Raw genomic sequence first — 18,542 nt, 5'->3', positions numbered from 1 at the left:
CTGCTGAAAGACATAGTATGCCAAGGTTAACGTCTGCACAACGTCATGAGGCCATTGGGATGGCTCGTGGGGGAATGTCTCAATAACAAGTGGTTGCACATTTCCGCTGCCACCGGAACACCATTTCTGTACTGTGAGACGCTACCAGAACACAAATGACGTCATCGATCGACCACGTTCTGGACGTCCACGTGTATAAAACGCCAAGACAGGACAGATGGATAGGGGTGATCCATCTTCGCCACAGGTTTCAGACTACAGTGATGATTGCTCGGACCATCCCAGGACTTCCCACAGTTCGACAACGTTTACGTCATCACGGGATCATACCACGACGTCCCGCAGACCCTTGTTTTGGTGGAGAAATGTTGTTTTTACAGATGAGTCCAGGTTTAACATTTCCCATAGCGATGGACGTTATCGTGCCTATAGACGCGTGAGAGAATGTTATGCACGGGTCTGTGTCTTGGAAATCGCTTTAGTGGTGGTTCTGTGATGATTTGGGGTGGAATGACAGTATGCCACAGAATTCATTTGGTGATTGTTCAGATTCTTCGACCTGTGACGTTCCTTTTCTGCAATGTCATGGTCATGGGTTAACATTCTAACAGGACAATACCCGCCCTCATACGGTAAGGGTTGCTATGGATTTCTTGCAACACCACAACGTTGACTTACTGCCTTGGATTGCAAATTCACCGGATCTCTCCCCAACAGAGCATTTTGGGACGAGATGGATCGACTTCTTAGCCGTCTTCCTCATCCGCCAGATAACGTCCTTGACCTTGCAAAACATTTGAGAGAATCTGGCGTGACATCCCCAAAACCTTCCTTGCACGTTTGATAGGCTCTATGCGTCGTCGATGCACTGCTGTTCTTAATTCCGATGGTGGACATACCCGTTATTGAGCCTGTGACATGATCGTTTGACCCCTGCCCCGCTTGTGGACTCGTGCCGTCATTGTGATTGACTTTCAACTGACATTCTCTCTACTTGTTATGGTCTCATGATCCCTTCATTAAAGTTTATATATGCCTTAGGCACTGTTATTGTACTTATCAACTGGGATAATATTTTACACTGCACAGTTTCTTTATGTGGCTAGTTTACATGTGTACCGTTGTATAGCTGTTAGGACTGACTGAGTACTGTCGTACAGCATTTAAGACTGACTGACTGAGTACTGTCGTACAGCTTTTTAAGACTGACTGACCGAGTGAGTACTGTCGTACAGCTGCTAAGACTGGGTACTGTCGTATAGCTGTTAAGACTGAATGACTGAGTACTGTCGCACAGGTATTAAGACTGAGTACTGTCGTATAGCTGTTAAGACTGACTGACTGAATACTGTCGTATAGCTGTTAAGACTCACTGAATACTGCCGTATAGCTGTTAATACTGACTGAATACTGTCGTACAGCTGTTAAGACAGTCTGAGTTTGGTTTACGTCGAAGCAATATACTAGCAATGGCATGGACGGGGATACCAGAAATCGGTTTCACACACTATACCCATTGATGAATCGAACCCGGGTCTTCGGCGTGACGAGCGAACGTGTTAACTACATGTACTAGACTACCCATCACCCTCACAGGGACTTGTAACGCCAAAACATGCCATCAAAGTATGTACTGTCACACTTGATGTATCGTACGTCACTACAGTAGTGATAGTACCCCGTTAGTGATAGTACATACCAAAATTGCAGTGTTTAGCGTGTCCAGTCCCTGTGGCCGCTCTATCTCACCTTCTGAAGTATGAATGGAGACGTGACTGTCCCCGGAAAATGCCATGGTGGATGTTAGGTTGAGGTGGAACTGATCGACTGATATGCTTTCTTGCTTATCTTGACCGGCCAGCAGAATGACAAGATATGCCTTTATCAAGTGGACCATTCGGGTCACGTCAATCAGCTGCGTGAGAATATTTTTACTTCACACATTTATGTTTATGTCCGTCTACTTTTAGAGAACTGTGATACCTGTACATGAACCTTGTCCGTCATTTCAGTTGATGACCATATGCAGGTGTGGACGGACAGAGCAACATGACAAATGACAGTAGTCGGGAGTTTTGGAATAAATCCATCATAGTGAACGAGACTTCCCATGAAGAGACCAGTCCGCTGAAGGTGGCAACAACAGGTACAGGCAATGTGGACGCTGTATATTTCATTCATGGTTGTAGCGTCTGGCCCTGCACCTAGAGCTCAGGTCACCAATCGGTTAAGTGAGTGAGTGAGTTTAGGTGTACGCCGCCGCACACAGCAATATTACAGCTATATGGTCTGGTGTCTGTAAATAATCGAGTCTAAACCAGGCAATCCAGTGGTCAACATCATGAACATCGATATACGCTATTGGGGTACGATGACATGTGTCAACCCAAGTCAGCAAGTCTAGCCACCCGATCCCGTTAGTCGCCTCTTACGGCAAGTATGGGTTACTGAGGACCATTATCCTAGCCCGGGCCTTTACGGGTAACAAATCGGTTAAGCAACGATGGGTACGGAGAATCCTTGGATTGGTGACCGTGCATAGCAGCTTGACTCCAGTGAGTTTCTGGGACTTGCCCACATGTGATGTTGTGGTACAGAAATCGGGTATTATTGTATATTTGTTAGCACAGGGGAAAAAATTCATTGCGCTTAGGATAGTCTAACAATATTTCTGAAGATTAACGTAGCTCCACCAATTGTTGTACCTCTAAAAGAGTAAAGTTGTTTATCAAAGCCGTTAATTTGCAGCATTACAATATGGTTATCATTTGTGTTCCTGTCAACAGTGGAGAATACGTTTATACTGATATAATATTGATATTGATATGTTTCATACTCATCAATCTAGTGGCGATGACGTCTATATTGAAATAATATTGATATTGATATGTTTCATACTCATCAATCTAGTGGCGATGACGTTTATATTGATACAATATTGATATTGATATGTTTCATACTCATCAATCTAGTGGTGATAACGACAAGTCTCATCATTATAATGTTGGGCGTCGGTGCCTGCATCCAGCTGAAGGAACTGTGGGCTCATCTGAGACGCCCATACGGCATCCTCATTGGGGCGGCGTCACAATTCATCGTGCTGCCTCTGACGGCGTTCGGCCTGGGTCATGCCCTGCAGCTGCCTCCCAAGCAGGCGATAGGGATGCTGATCATGAGCTGTTGTCCGGGTGGATCCACCTCTAATATGTTCACGTTGTGGATTGATGGAGACGTGCCGCTGAGGTCAGTGGTAGCTGGTCATTGAATATATCTATAGTCACGTAGCCTTGTTCCTTCACGTATTTGAGTGAGTGATTTTTACGCCGCACTCAGCAATATTACAGCTATATGGTGGCGGTGTGTAAATGATTGAGTCTGCACTAAACAATCAAATGATCGACAGCATGAGCACCGATCTGCGCAGTTGGGAACCCATGACATGTGTTAGCCATGTTAGCGAACCTGACCACCCGACCCTGTTAGTCGCCTCTTACAACAAGCATGGGTTACTGGAGAGAAGTTCTAACCCGGATCTTCATGGGTATTTCTGATCTGGAATGTCCATTTCATGATGTGATGTGTTAATGTCTATCAATGAAGTCGCATCAGGTACGCATATTTTGAATTTGATGAGTGTAACATCAACCCGAATGTAATCAAGAGATGTCGAATATCGTCAAAAGGAACAACAGAGTCAAACTTGTATGTACATTCCGCAATGTTCGTTCATTCACAAGAGTGAGTGAGTGACTGACCGCACAAACACAGAATTTTGCCGCTTTTTGCAATAATCCAGCAATGTCACAGGGCGGGACACCGGAAATGGACTTCGGCGTGACGAGAGAACGTTTTGACTACTAGGCTACCTGTCCTCATGTACAAGAGGTTAAACACGTGCATGTAGAAGACCGGATGGTGACTGCGTGCATTAGAGTGTGATGAGACTGATAAGTAGGATCAATCCCTCAGTCAGACAAAAGAAAACAAACCATACTTACCACGGCTTACCAAAGAACAGAAAACGTAACATGCATTCAACACCAGAGAGTTATGCTATTACAATATGTTACTTTGTTTGTGTACGAGTCGGTATTATTTTTCACACCAGTACATTGTACAACTGTTATCTACGAGAAATGTATATTATTTTTCAGCGCTGTAACTTATATGTTTGACAATGATATCAGCTATCATAAATATATTCAGTCCAATATATCAGTGAAATTTAAAATCGATTGTAAAACTACAAATTTGATTGTGTAGATCAAATGACGTCATTTAAATTCAATATAAAATATAAGATATGGTTTTGGCTTTGTTTAAATTTTGGCGCATCATTAACAACTTGCAGTGAGTATTGTAACTCTATTGTTGATGGAATTTGTCAGACATATGTCGAGCTCGTCAAAGTATAGTGGGCTGTGGAGAGTATGTCCATGAGAATTGCTGACCCACGCAAATTATGAACGTAAGAACGGATGGGGATTGTCATCTGCCTTTACAAGCTGGCAAGACAGGCAAATGGAGCAGAGACGACAGACATCGAGAAGAGCGTGGACAAGAAGAAAGGCAAGCTAGGGACTTGAAGGGACGAACTGACCAGTCAATCTAGCTATCAAATGCTAATGTTTTAGCATCAGTTCGCCGCTTCCCCTGGTAGCTTCTGGCGGACACGTTTTGTGCAAATTGTTCGTCCTGCCCAACAAGTTGTACGTTAAGCAATAAAGACTACCATTTTTTGCAGATGTAGCAGGATGGTGGATATAACCACTAGTTGTAACCACATAAATACCATCCTCTCATAATGCACCCCCCCCCCCCCAAACACACACACACCAGTTTCATCCATGAATTATGTATATATATTGTCATCATTTCGTGCTATGTTGTCCTTGTCTATAGTTGAATGTCAGGCACTAACATCTACAATCTTCAATACCTTTAGCAGCCTCTCATGTCTCCAGCTTCACCTGGACTTCCCCTTCTCTATTTTTAGAAACTTCCACCACCTAACATAACTTTCTAGCATCTGACTTCCTTTGACACCTGTCAGATGCTACCTGTCTTTTGATTGGCCTTTTGGTCCTCTTGTCTAACTTCCTTCCTCACCTGCCCTCCTCATGAATTCTGCATGAACCCTTACAGGTTACGAATCGTGTAACCTCAAGAGCTTAGGTGTTGTGTACAGTATTACCTGTAACGCAGTCGGGGTCTCCCTTTCTTTAAAGGTGCATATGTAAAGGTGTGATGAAGGTGCATAATGCGAGTGACCATTGCGGCATCAATGTCGTACAACTTTGTCACGGCGGTATATTTGCTTGACGAGGGATCGGGTTCGATTCCCGGAATGGGTACAACGTATGAAGCCAGATTCCTATGTCTTATTTTGTGATATTGCAGCATTAATACCACTCGTTCATGTGGACTTGGTGATTAAAATTACTTTGGTGCCCAGTGCCATCACGATAGGGTAGCGAAGTGGTTAAAGCGTTCGTTCGTCACGCCAAGGACCGGGTTCGATTCCACACAATGGTACAATATGTGACGCCAATTTCTGGTGACCCTCGCTGTGATATTGCTGAAATATTGCTAAAAGCGGCGTCAAAAGAAAACTCACTCACTCGGACAAAATGGTTTTCAAAAATGTGTTTCAGCCATTCTGTGCGCGCGATTGCCAGTATAGGGTTTCGGAATATTATTTCATGTGAAAAGATGAATAATCGTCGATAATTACTCGTGCTATCAATGTGTATCTAATGGCGGATATATTAATTACATTCCTTATTCTTACAGCCTGACAATGACTACACTGAATACGGTTTTGTCAGCCGGATTTCTGCCGCTCAATCTTCTCATCTATGGCAGGTCTTGGACAGACAAGAAGGCTGTTATACCCTTTGGCAACCTGGCACAAGCGTTTGCCGTGATGTTGGTACCGGCAGCCGTTGGTATAGCATTGCGTCACTGGAAACCAAAATTTGCCGCGTATATTATAAAGGTGAGTATCACTGAGGGGTGGGGGAAAGGGGGTGGGGAGTGTGTGGTGTGCGTGTGCGTGTGCGTGTGCGTGTGCGTGTGCGTGTGTGTGTGGTGGTACGGCGTCGTCACTACAAACACCAATCAGTAAACAAACACCAGTCAGTCGGCAAAAGCACGCACCAGGCAAACAAACAATAATCATATTGCGTTGAAACCATTAGTGATTCTCTGTTAATACGGGTCTGTTCCCGTAGACAATCCAATAGTATATCTTTGAACCTTGGCCAGTTTCGGCGTGCTTTTTCGGTAAAAAGTGTCCACTTATTTGCAGGAAAGGAAATCGTAATCATCACGATCGGGAGACAGTAATGCTAGAAAAAAAATGTAAATGCAAATAGGTTTTTCTAAAGAAAACAGTATTTCCAGAAGATCTGGGACCCATTCCTCAAAGGTGTCGTTGCGCTAAGTCTATGTTAAAGTATGGGGATTACGGTCGTCTTAGTGCTGCAATCGCTTTGAAGTACGAGGTCCAGGGCCTAGATTTTCGAAGCTCTCTTAGTTCTACGATAGTCGTAAATGCCATAAACTAACATTGACTTACGCCTGTCTTAGCGCTAAGAGAGCTTCGAAAATCTAGGCCCAGGACACAGTCATATTTGTCTCAGTAATTTAACCCCTTAATATCCAAAGCGTGTTTATGTTCAGGAAGGCATCTCTCACAAAATAGCTTTCACAAAAGACCACGATTATAGTGGCGATTACAGTAATTTAATCTGCTAACCTGCAAAAGTTACTTTCATTTGCAGATGGGCAGTGTTGCCGGAGCAGTGTCGGTAGTAGCGGCCATGACACTTACAAGCCTGCTCTACCCCTTCATGTATTACTCTTCCTGGAGTGTCTACTTCGCTGTTGTCTTCCTTCCATTTATCAGTTTTGGGTTCGGATACGCAACTGCCTTCATCTTCCGGATGCCACACTATCGGTGTAGAACTGTTGCCATGGAGACAGGAATACAAAATTTCCCATTTTGCATGACCCTTCTGTCCTTGACATTCAGCAAATTGGAAATGGGGGAACTGTCCTTGTATCCTCTTTTATTTGGTGTTTTCATTCTTGTGGACTCAGTAATCGTGACTGCCGTGTATAGGGCTGGTATCCTCATTTACAATAGGATGTCTAGGCAAGGGGAGGTTACTCCTGTGTCCATAAACAGCTAAGAACACCACCCAGGTGCCTTTAAACAGAATGAAACTAGTTAATATTTCTGGTAATGAAAATATTCGGAGTGGTTCAACTTATATTTACTTTGACAGAAGCGATTAAGCAGTGTGAAAAAGTGAAATATTTGTCGGGCATCTGCGCGTCACTTTTGTTTGTGGCCATAACATTTTTATTGCCATTTTAACAAAAATAATTTTGACTTAGCTGCATCCTGATCATCCATTTGTCCACTGTAAGAATGAATGTCTGTAAGAATGAGTGTGACTGAATCTACAACTCATTAACACGTGCTAAACTTTCCAAGCTGTATTTGCTGAAAATGTTGCTTTACTGTATACATGTTCTTACAATATTTTGTTACTGCTTATAAATACCTGTAGAATTCTGTTCTGGTAGAGAATATGCTGGAGAGCACTGTGCAATAAATGGTCTGAACTACGATGTTTCAGTTCGTCTTTTCTTTAAAAATTAAACGCTGATACATAAATAGCAGGAGATTTGGTATTTTATCATCTTATCAAAAAACGCTCATCTACTCCCGGGATTTAACCTCTTTTTAAGAATCCACAAACTGGAAAATAAAGTGTTGCTGTAATGTTATACTGAAACATGTTGTCTCTGAAATGAACGCATTTTAGTGAATAAAGGTTGCTAAATGGGATAGAATATAATTAAGGAGCCTGGAAGTTTCCCTTATTTCCTCAAACTGTGGTAAGCTATACTCTGTACAGATAAAGTTGCATGTGTTGCCTTGTGTACATTCGTTTCAAGGCCTGTATGACAGACTGATTTCATAGCCCACAGTTTCACTTCCGTGTAGTTGTCCAAGACATATTTACCAAATTAGTATGCCGGAACATTAATCTCAAAGTAATATACACAAATGAGGGTGACCAATGTGCGCAAACCTAAACGCAATGTCAGCAATATCAGCGGCAGTCTTCAGATTACTAACAACGGTGCTCTCAATACCACACCAGGTGCCAGAAACGAACAATTCCTCACCCATCAGAAAACAAATAACCATATTTCAAGGTATACCGTTGTAGAATTCAAATGGGAATTTGAAAAAGCATCCTTGTTACTGTAATGAAGGTGTATAATGCGTGTGACCATTGCGGTGGATTAGTGTCGTAGACCTTCAACATATAGGCTTGACGAGGGATGGGGTTCGATTCCCGGAATGGGTACAACGTGTGAAACCAATTTCCTATGTCTTATTTCGTGATATTGCAGCATTACTGCCACTCGCTCAGGTGGACTTGGTGATTAAAATTACTTTGGTGCCCAGTGTCGTCACGCGTGGGATGGTTTGCCTTTTTCAACAGTATTTCAGATAAGGATGGGTGAGTGAGTTTGAGGCAGCCTCTAGTCGGGTTGTCTGTGAGAAGTGAAAACATTGAGGATTTGATCCTCTAATCTGATCATTTCGATTTAATCACTGGTCCACTGTTTGCTGTGTACTTCCTGGATATGACCAATATCATCATCACAATCAGTTATCTCACTGAACGGTTTCTAGGCGTGAGGACACCTCACTGAACTGGTAGAAAAAGGACCATTGTTATGCAACTATTGTTACGTAACCGTACTTATGTAGATGACCTATGATGACCTATTTATGTTTGGATTCTTCTAAATGTCAAAACTGGTGCCAGCCTTTAAATTTTTCATGTGTTCTTTTTCATGATACACATTTTCCTGTTATGTCACACTCTAGAACTTTGCCTTGGATAGGCATAAAAACAATCTTACCACAGATAATGAAAACAAAACCTCTGATCACCCTAATATATCACAGCCGAAGAACAAGACATACCATGTAACTAGCATATGATTTTATTGTTTTTTTTAAATAGCATACATTCACACAAAACAGTCACTACCATGTCCGTTGATGAATAGTATCCTTGCAATGGAATTTCTTCAAGTTCTGTTCAACATAACAAAGAGGCCAGGATCATACTTGCACCCTGCAACAAAACAAAGGACCATGAATAACATGTCATTACAAAAGAGAGATGCACTAAAGCATTGGATTGAGAGATGAGACTTAGGTAGTTTGAACTGTAAGTAATTCATATCACAACACAATGATTTTATATAAGCAGAAAGCAAAGAGTGTCATTGGTCATAGACAATAACCAGTTTTTGAAGCTTAAAAGCAGGCAATATGGTCCTGGCACAGAAAGTGACAAAAGAAATAAACCACAATGAATAATCACAAGTGATTCAAACTCTCTTTCAGAAAATCCCTTCACCACTGGGCCAAATGGGCAGATGAAAGTTTAGCAGATGGAGGACGGAGTAGTGCTTCGTTTATATAATGGGTACCAGCATGAGCAAAGTGATGCAAGTTTTACACATTTTACAACTCACATCACCCATCGGGAAGGGTAGAGTGCCATGCTATGGGTTCAAACCATTCCCAGTTTGACTCTGATATCCCATGGGAATGTAACACCGGCATTCTGCTTTTGCTAAGACATCTGAGTGACTTGGGTTGTCACACACTTTCTGATTATTTATCCAGCTTCCACCATTAACATACCTCAGATGTCACCAGGGTTACAAAGGGATAGTGTTAGGATGCTTTTCGCAATATTCCAGCAATATCATAGCCATCCTCGATATCTCCAGGGTATACATTCCGATAAGTCTCCACTATACCCTGGACGCATCTATGGCTCTGTCCGATAAACTTATTACTTCCATTGACTGTCTTTTGATCCAGTCAGGTGTCTACGCTGGGAAGTTAAGCGAACACTACCTTTGTTGACACTGGCAAGCTCAGTTATAACGGTGGCCTAGCTGATTGGCTACTGTGAGAAGGCGGAGTCAGCAAAGGGAGGTAATAAATTTATCGGGCAGAGCCGTAGTGGAGACTTATCGGAACGTAAACCCTGTAGATATCGAGGATGTATCATAGCCAGTGACACAAGAAATGGGTTTCACATAGTGTACCTGTATCATGCTATTGGAAGTCAAATCCAGGTTTTCAGCATGATGAACAAAAACTAACCCCCTGGCTACCCCAATGCCCCACCAGGGTTATACTATTGTCCTCATGACATCAACGACAGGCAGGTGACGTGTACAGCAGCATTCGAGCAATGTCACACCCAGGAACTTAAGTTACTGCTTTTTCTTCATGATGACAGGTAATCAGCCAAATCAATAAGTTTATGTCACCAAAACACAATTAGTGGTCCCTTACATAAAGCTTAAGTTTCTGGTGATAATTCTATCCTGTATCCTTAAAGGTGGTAACACAACAAAAAGGCTTTACACATTACACCAAAGAGTGAAAATTAAGACAAAATGAAACTTATTACAAAAGTACTATAAAAAGGTTTACAGCCATTACATGATGAAGAAAATGTCCCCTGACCTAAATATCTACATATCGTATACATCCTTTAGAGCCAGTTCTGGTTTGTTGTAGCCCATTTCTTCAGGTGTGAGGATACCAAGCTCCTTCAGGGTGGGGTCGATCTGTTGGTTGATGTATGGCCAGATTTCCTTCACTTTGTTGCCACATTTGTCCTGTAAAGAAGGTTGTAGTATTACTCAGTACTGGTACACACATTGCAATAGGCTTTCTGGTACATACATTGCTTGAGGACAACCACAGCATGGCGTACGTTTAAAGACTTTTCTCTTGTTTGTGAACCAATACACGTGTTTCAAAATCACAACAGACTGATTCCTTGTGAGGCACTTTACATATTATTTAGGATACATGTAGAGAGAGTGAGACCCATGAGGTATTTCCATAAATCAAAGTGAGTCCACCACATATCGCATAGATGAGTAGATTCATAAGAAGTTAACAATCTTCAGTGGACAGTGTGAGGTGTGACATTACCACATTGGTTGGGTGATTGAGTTTAGTTTTATGCCGCGCTCAGCAATATTCCAGCTATATGGCGGTGGTCTGTAAATAATCGAGTCTGGACCAGACAATCCAGTGATCAACAACATGAGCATCGATCTGCGCAATTGGGAACCGATGGCATGTGTCACCCAAGTCAGCGAGTCACCTGATCCTGTTAGTCGCCTCTTGAGACAAGCATAGTCGCCTTTTGTGGCAAGCATGGGTTGCTGAAGGCCTATTCTACCCCGGAACCTTCATGGGTCCATTACCAAATTGGACTGGTTGGAACTCAGGGTAGGAAGGTGACTGATACAACTAGGTGAGTGAGTGAGCGAGTTCAGTTTTGCACCGCACTCAGCAGTATTCCAGCTATATGACAACAGTCTGTAAATAATTGAGTCTGGACCAGACAATCCAGAGATCAACAGCATAAGCATTGATCTGTGTAAGTAATAACCGATAACATGTGTGAACCAAGTCAGCAAGCCTGACCACCTGATTCCGTTAGTTGCCTCTTACTACAAGCACAGTTGCATTTTGTGGTAAGAATGGTTTGCTGAAGACCTTTTCTACCCCGGATCTTCATGGGACACATCAAATAACACTTCATTATCAATTAATTATCTTAACATACACCAAACTGTGCAGGGACAGGTAAGCAGGAAATGGTTGAAGTGTGCAACAAGATGAGACAAATTCCTTTGCACTCAAGTGTGCCATCCAGTAAACTACTTTTGATCAATGGGCGAATGTCATTCCATCAAGGGAAGATAACCGGCACTAAAAACAAAAAAATATGGGAAGCCCCCAAAATTTGATAGTCATACATAAACTTAATTGTGATGAGGTCAGAATGAAGATTTTTATGGATATCAACTTCTTCATGAGAGAACACAACGTTTCGGAGTTAATGCTTACTCCTTCATCAGTGTGATGAAGGAGTAAGCATTAACTCCGAAACGTTGTGTTCTCACATGAAGAAGTTGATATCCATAAAAATCTTCATTCTTATGTATTTTCACTTCTAAATGACATTCAAAGAATTGTGATGAGGTCATTTATACTTTAAGGTAAATGTAACTTTTTGTGTGCTTAATGGGCACTTTAAACAACATGTTAGAACACGCTGTGAAGCAACTGATTCAATATTTGTGGAGTTTGTGTGAAATGAAACATTGTCAAAAACAGTGAAAAAAAGGGTGCTGAAACAAAAGCCTAGTGCATAAGGAAGATCATATAGTCATTGAATAATTCCATGTGTGACAACCTATATTTAGTGGGCTAAAATATATTCTAAGAGAGAAGGCTAATGGACCTTCTGATCATTGGCGAAGCAATCCAAAAGGAAAAGGCAACGTGTACAGTCGAATCCCGTTTTCTGGACGTTATGGTTTCACTCAAAAATCATCCAGATAGCGAGACGTCTGGTTAACTGGATCAAACAAGCAAACCGTGAATAGTAAATGAAAGCAAAAATTTTCATGTATGTATATCAATAAATCAACAGTCAACAGTAATAACAGCGAATCATCATAACATATAAGTGTACCAATAATACATGGAGGCGGAACGCAGGTTACAATTTGTCAGGTCATCTTGTATGTCATCATGTACTGCATGGAGCCTCAGGTGCTAAGTTCGATGAAAAACGTACATCGATGACAAAAAGTCTCTATTTTGCCAACTGCATATTCTTTTTTTTTAAATTTTAAATGCCCTAAAAACATGACATCGCACTGAATTTATGCTGTCTGCAGAAATTAAACTTCTGGACAGGATCACGGGACTTAGATCATGTGGCAGGCTATTTTTAACTTGCATTGTGACAGATAGTAGGGGTCGATTTATAAGCGTTTTATTCAGTACAATTACAGTGTAGCTTAACTTAATGTGTTTTCGATACTAATGAGATGTTCCCATACCCGCCAAATCCTAATGAACAACCCGAAAGACACGCGTCCCTAGTGTTTTGATGGCTAATTAATCAATTCACATCAAATGCCTTCTGATAGTTTAAGAGTGAAATCATCTAGTTGTGCGGTAAACGATAGTGATGTGACACATACACATGCATGTTGCACATATCTCCCTGCCCGGATAACAGGATGACTTTTCAATGGAAATCTATAGGAATGGTTTGAGAATCCACCATCTGGGTCTGGAAGCGTGGGGTCCCGTTAAGAAGTACAATTAATGAACGAAAGTTTCCTTTCACATAAAAATCGTCTGGAAGGCGGGGTTTCCTGATATATGGGGTCTGAGTAAACGGGTTTTGACTGTACTCGTATGTCTTCCTTGAAAACCCCTCAACTTCTTTGAGATCAGGAATGTACTCCTGGTACTATAGTATGAGGAATTCGTTTAACATGTTCCCGAGGATCTGTGCACCTCAAAAACTCATATCAGATTGTAATGAATACTGCCTTACCTGGATAGCCTCCAAATACCTGACAGCCAAGGCATAATCATTTATTCTGCGACAAGCTTTCAATGCTGCAATGATGATCTTGGGCTCAGGGATCAGGTCATAACCCTGAAACAATAATACAAACTAGCTATCAGCTGTCACACATTCTCAGCATTAGGAATTAGACCATGAAAAAATATATGGCACCAGTCTAACTAATCATATCCTCAATACTTTTCATTATACTCCACTACTCAGTCTAACAAAACCTTATGGGAGGTTGCCTAAGGTAACCTTTGAGATTGACCAATCAGAACACAGCTTACGGAATTACGAAAGTGGACATTTGCACATACCTTTTGAACTTTTATCATGAAACAGTGCATACCCAAACGATTCTGAATGCTATTTAGTGTATCCTCGCTTCCGGGTGATGCACACGGTGTACGTACAACCATGACAACGGTGAGTAAACAGTCGCTGAAAATGGTGTTTTTGGCAATATTCAAGGATGTCATATTGCGGGAATATTAGCTAATGGTAACCAGGTCAACAGAAACCCCAAAGCGTATATACTGCAGGTCAAATAAATGTGTTAGTCCCTCAGATCCTTAAAGAGTAGCAGTTGTCTGATTGGTTAAATCAATTTCAACTGTCTAATGTTAGATTGGATGGACAGCGGGTTACCTGATGTGACGTTCTACTAGGTTTTGTTAGACTGATTGGTGGAGTGTAACGAAATACACTGAGACTATGTTTACTTAGACTGTAATGGCACCAAACAAAATATGATGTTTGTCATACACATATTTACTGAGGGACCGTTCATAATTTATTTCTAGGGGTGGTGATGATGATTTTAAGATGGGAGGTAGTGTGTGTGTGTGAGTGAGTGAGTGAGTGAGAGAGAGAGAGAGAGCGAGAGCTATTTTGCTCTGGGGGATGGTGGTGGTGTGACCCATTTTGTACATGGGGGGTTCATTGATTTTGTACATGACAAGCACCAAGCCATAAATTACACACGGTCCCTTAATTAATCTGTTGTCGTGAACCAAAGGTAAATACTGTGGTACATGAACATATACAGTTGCACCTCTAGTGACATCAGTGGTTTTTTTGCTTCTCAGCCATACTCAGTCAGTTTTAGATTTGAGTGAAATTTTGAGTGGGTCCCAATAGATGACATTTTGAAAATAATGTTTCTGGACCCCCTCCATTGTTAAATAGATGGGCAGATGTAAAATAGAGGGGGTCCTCACTGAATTTGATGAGTCAAAACCTTCTCCAAAACACTCCAAAACCCTCTCTTCAGCCAACACTGCTCGGCAATACTACTAATACTCTAAGTCAAATATATCCATTTGAGATGGGAAACTAACACACATATTGAGATATAAATAAGTGTTTGGAATCGAAATCTACAACCGTAATTGATTATCGATTTCTCCTGTCAATCAGTTTTTAGTAAAGGGTCAACTACAAGTATGGATTTATGAACACAAGACCAGCTGATGAGACTGCTACAAAATCTCTTGTCATCAGATATGTCATCTGAATCATAATCCATTCTTCTTAAGAAAAGAATTAAAACACACTGACAAAAGGATATTGAAAATCATGAAATATCTGACAACTAATATGAATTCAGATCACTATTGTTACAGTTAAATGATAAGTACGCCAATTATTTGTGTGTGCGAAAATTGAGAAATGGTGAACTCAAGATCTACATGTTGAATGTGATGAATTAATCAGAATAGAACTCCTATACATCTAAGAGAAGATGTGACAAACATCAATAATGACATCTATTTCCAACCTTGTTCATGAATTTGATGAGAAATGGGCCTCTTGCAAACACAAAATGTCTTCTCAAAACAAAAGTGCAGGAAAGTAAGCATTTTGATGACAGTATGACCAGTCAATCAATTTGCTTGTTTTGACCATGTGTTAATATTGTTATATTCTCATGAGTATTCGTTGTCTTCAGAACCATGTTTTCATAACATGCTACGTCCATGAAAACTTGCAATGCTGCTAATATGTAACCTAACATGGGTCTAAATAATATAAGTATCCATGATAGATTGTTGATAGTATGCAGTGTCACATCCTTGATATCTCCAGGATATACGTTTCGATAAGCCTCCACTATACCATGGATGCATCTACAACTCGGCCTGAAAAGGTTATTACCTCCCTTTGCTCGTTCAGTATTCTCACAGTAACCAAACAGCTATGCCACTGTTACAACTGAAGTTGCCAGTGTTAAAGGATAGTGGTCGCAGCTGTAAAGCTGTAAATCTGCAACTCAGATATTGAGGAAATCATACAGACACATTGATATGTGCGAAAACTTAAAAAACATATATGCAAGAACTCCTTCTACCTCTTTCTGAGAACCTCTGCATGGTTTGTGTTGACAAGTTTAATCAGTTAGATAATATAAAATGCGAAACTGGGTTGTGATTATTTCACTGAATGTCCTCACGTACACACCTAACTGGATAAAAAGCCAATCAGAGGAGGTAACAAATTTTTCGGGCTTAGCCTTAGATGCTTCCAGGGTATAGTGCAGACATATCGGAGCGTATAACCTAGAGACATCGAGGATGACAGTGTCATAGATTGGAAGTTTTTACAATACATTATCGAAGTTTGATTGTGAAACGATCAATAAACTGATTATTTGATCGATCAGTGCATCACTAATATATGTATGTACCTGTAAATCATTCATGGCCTTGCGAACTTCCCAACCATCAATATCTGGTCTGTTGAAGTAAGCTTCATACCGAGCATCAAACTCCTCATCACTCTCTTGGACTCCATGTGCATGACGCACACCAACTGTAGCTAAATTACAACATATATTTATTAATCACATGCATGAGAAACAACAGACGAAATATCTGACATGGATTACACTACAGATACTGTTAAGCTGCCTTTGAACTAAGGCAATATAAAGTTCATCTACAATATAAACCATAAGCTATGGTTTTTATTCCTTCATCCTCACCTTTTGTGTTTCTGAGACCTGTGGACCAACTTGTAATCCACCACTCCCTTAGTCCTTAGTAGTATATTGCTTTGTTTAATTTGTACTAAACTAAGAAAGTGAAATCCCAAGTATGACATATGTTACTGTAGCTTGTTCAAAATAATTTCCATGGTGTGGGGATGATTTGCTCAGCATAATGCAACATGTGAACATAGGCCAGTGTCAATTTGGTGGGATTGTGACGACAAACAGAAGAAGAAACTTATCATGGCCCTTATTATAAGCACTTAACATCGAGATGAATCAGTATACCCTGCTAATCGTTGGCATGAAAACTTGCATTCAACCTTTGGTCTTTCTGCAATAATGACCTTCAAATTTTATCGACTACAGTGCTTACTGAATCTTGTAGGAATAGAAGAATTTTTTAGAACCCGAGCATTGTTTCTGGGTATGATGACAACTCTAAACAAATCTTGACACCTGATGATAATAACAACAGACACGGAAATAGTTAGGAATTTCTTAATCTATCATTCATGCAGGGAAAGAAGGGGGAGTAACTCCTGAAAGCAAACTTTAAGGAAACTGACAAAATCGATCTTAGACTTCTTCAACAACGTTGTCAGAGGCATTTAACTGCATTTAGCATTTAGGCCTTACTTACATTTGACCCATGAATCGTTGCAGATTATATGCGTTTAGAAAAATGACCGCCACCAGTCCCAACTAAACATGCCTTGCTGACAATTTCTGTCACGTACACCGATCATGGTGCTTCTGGAGAGGCAAATTGTAAAATATATTATACTGTACAAGTGTCATACCGATTGCCGGTTTCCTCAGAGTCTGGACAGCAACAGTGTGCAATGATCGACTCGCTCTCTGTACGGCACGGAACATGTTTGGACTGTGTGTGTATGACCTCCTTGTCCTTCTGCTCTGAAATGGCCGCAACCCCACAATGCTTTTCGAGGCTTCCGTTTCTCGAGTTACATTTCCCCGAAAACTTCCCATTGGTCCACATTCGTTGTATGTTCCAAAGTTTTCTGATTTGTATCTACCCGTCAAGGTCCGGTATAGAACAGGTCTTTAACAACCTATGCTTGTCATAAGAGGCGACTAGCGGGACCAGGTGGTCAGGCTCGCTGACTTGGGTGACATATGCCATCGGTTCCCAATTGCACAGATCAATGCTCATACTGTTCATTACTGGATAGTCTGGTCCAGACTCGATTATTTACAGACCGCTGACATACAGCTCGAGTATTGCGTAAAACTAAATTCACTCACTCTGATTTGTACGAGTTACACATATATGCAAAGTTGGGCATATATACTGGACAAAAATAGTTAGGGATATATGTAAATTTTGAAATAATGAAGAATGATCTAATTATTCATTGACAATCTGATGAAATATCAATCATAAAAATACCAATGTCCCTGAATTATTTTGTCCACTAAAGAACGTCAGTCAAAATAACCGCGTCGGCAATGGCTTAGCATTACTCTTTCTGTGGGAGTCTTTCATTTCGATTTATCTATGTTCACACAGACTTAGTAGATACCTTCTACGACAACCGATACAGTGGGATTCAAACATATTTAGACTGCATGCAGAGTCAGTATCCGTAATTGAAACTACTTGTAGCGTTTATAAACAGAAGATACATACATTATCTTTTGAATTCTTCAGGAATCTCGACATGTCTTTGACTGGACTTCCAACTCAACGTTAATCGTATATTATTTATTGATTGACTCGGTAATATATAAGGGTACCAGGCGAATTCAATCATTTTGAATGAATTATGGCATTTTGACAATCCTCCCTGAAAGTACCTTAAAAGAAAATCAGTTTTCGAGGGTTACACGTTGCTAATGTGCCGTTTTAGATGTAACCCTCAAGTAGTATGAAGCAGTCTTACTTGTCCGAACACAAACATACGTGCAAGGACAACTTGTTGTAATTTCCAGGATTCATAAAACTATAGCCTGCAAAATAAATTAATCCAACTGATGCCTGAACATATACCTGCAACTAACACTTG

At 40.9% G+C, this 18,542-nt stretch overlaps 1 protein-coding gene and 1 pseudogene across 1 annotated transcript; one reads left to right on the top strand and one right to left on the bottom strand.

Moving 5' to 3' along the window:
- Positions 1–2,049: 2,049 nt before the first annotated feature.
- On the top strand, positions 2,050–7,238 carry LOC137278976 (ileal sodium/bile acid cotransporter-like; annotated as a pseudogene).
- Positions 7,239–9,023: 1,785 nt separating this feature from the next.
- On the bottom strand, positions 9,024–17,463 carry LOC137278333 (cytochrome c oxidase subunit 5A, mitochondrial-like). Its single transcript, XM_067810604.1, has 5 exons — positions 17,316–17,463; positions 16,210–16,340; positions 13,506–13,610; positions 10,592–10,746; positions 9,024–9,173 (listed from the first exon to the last, which is right to left on the bottom strand). The coding sequence occupies exons 1-4, from the start codon at positions 17,389–17,391 to the stop codon at positions 10,600–10,602; spliced, it is 459 nt and encodes a 152-aa protein (XP_067666705.1). The 5' UTR covers positions 17,392–17,463; the 3' UTR covers positions 9,024–9,173; positions 10,592–10,599.
- Between the last annotated feature and the right edge of the window lie 1,079 nt (positions 17,464–18,542).

This window comes from Haliotis asinina, chromosome 3, assembly GCF_037392515.1.
Source record: "Haliotis asinina isolate JCU_RB_2024 chromosome 3, JCU_Hal_asi_v2, whole genome shotgun sequence".
NCBI lineage: Eukaryota > Metazoa > Mollusca > Gastropoda > Lepetellida > Haliotidae > Haliotis > Haliotis asinina.
The sequence above is the reverse complement of the archived record's forward strand: the minus strand, read 5'-3'. Positions and strand labels throughout refer to the sequence as shown.

Excerpts from the sequence above, each read along its gene's own strand:
- LOC137278333 (XM_067810604.1), bottom strand. The coding sequence starts at position 17,391 with ATGTTCCGTGCCGTACAGAGAGCGAGTCGATCATTGCACACTGTTGCT. Across the intron at positions 16,341-17,315 it reads TCTGAGGAAACCGGCAATCG|CTACAGTTGGTGTGCGTCAT; the intron begins GTATGACACTTG and ends GTTGTAATTTAG. Across the intron at positions 10,747-13,505 it reads GGTATTTGGAGGCTATCCAG|GACAAATGTGGCAACAAAGT; the intron begins GTAAGGCAGTAT and ends CCTTCTTTACAG.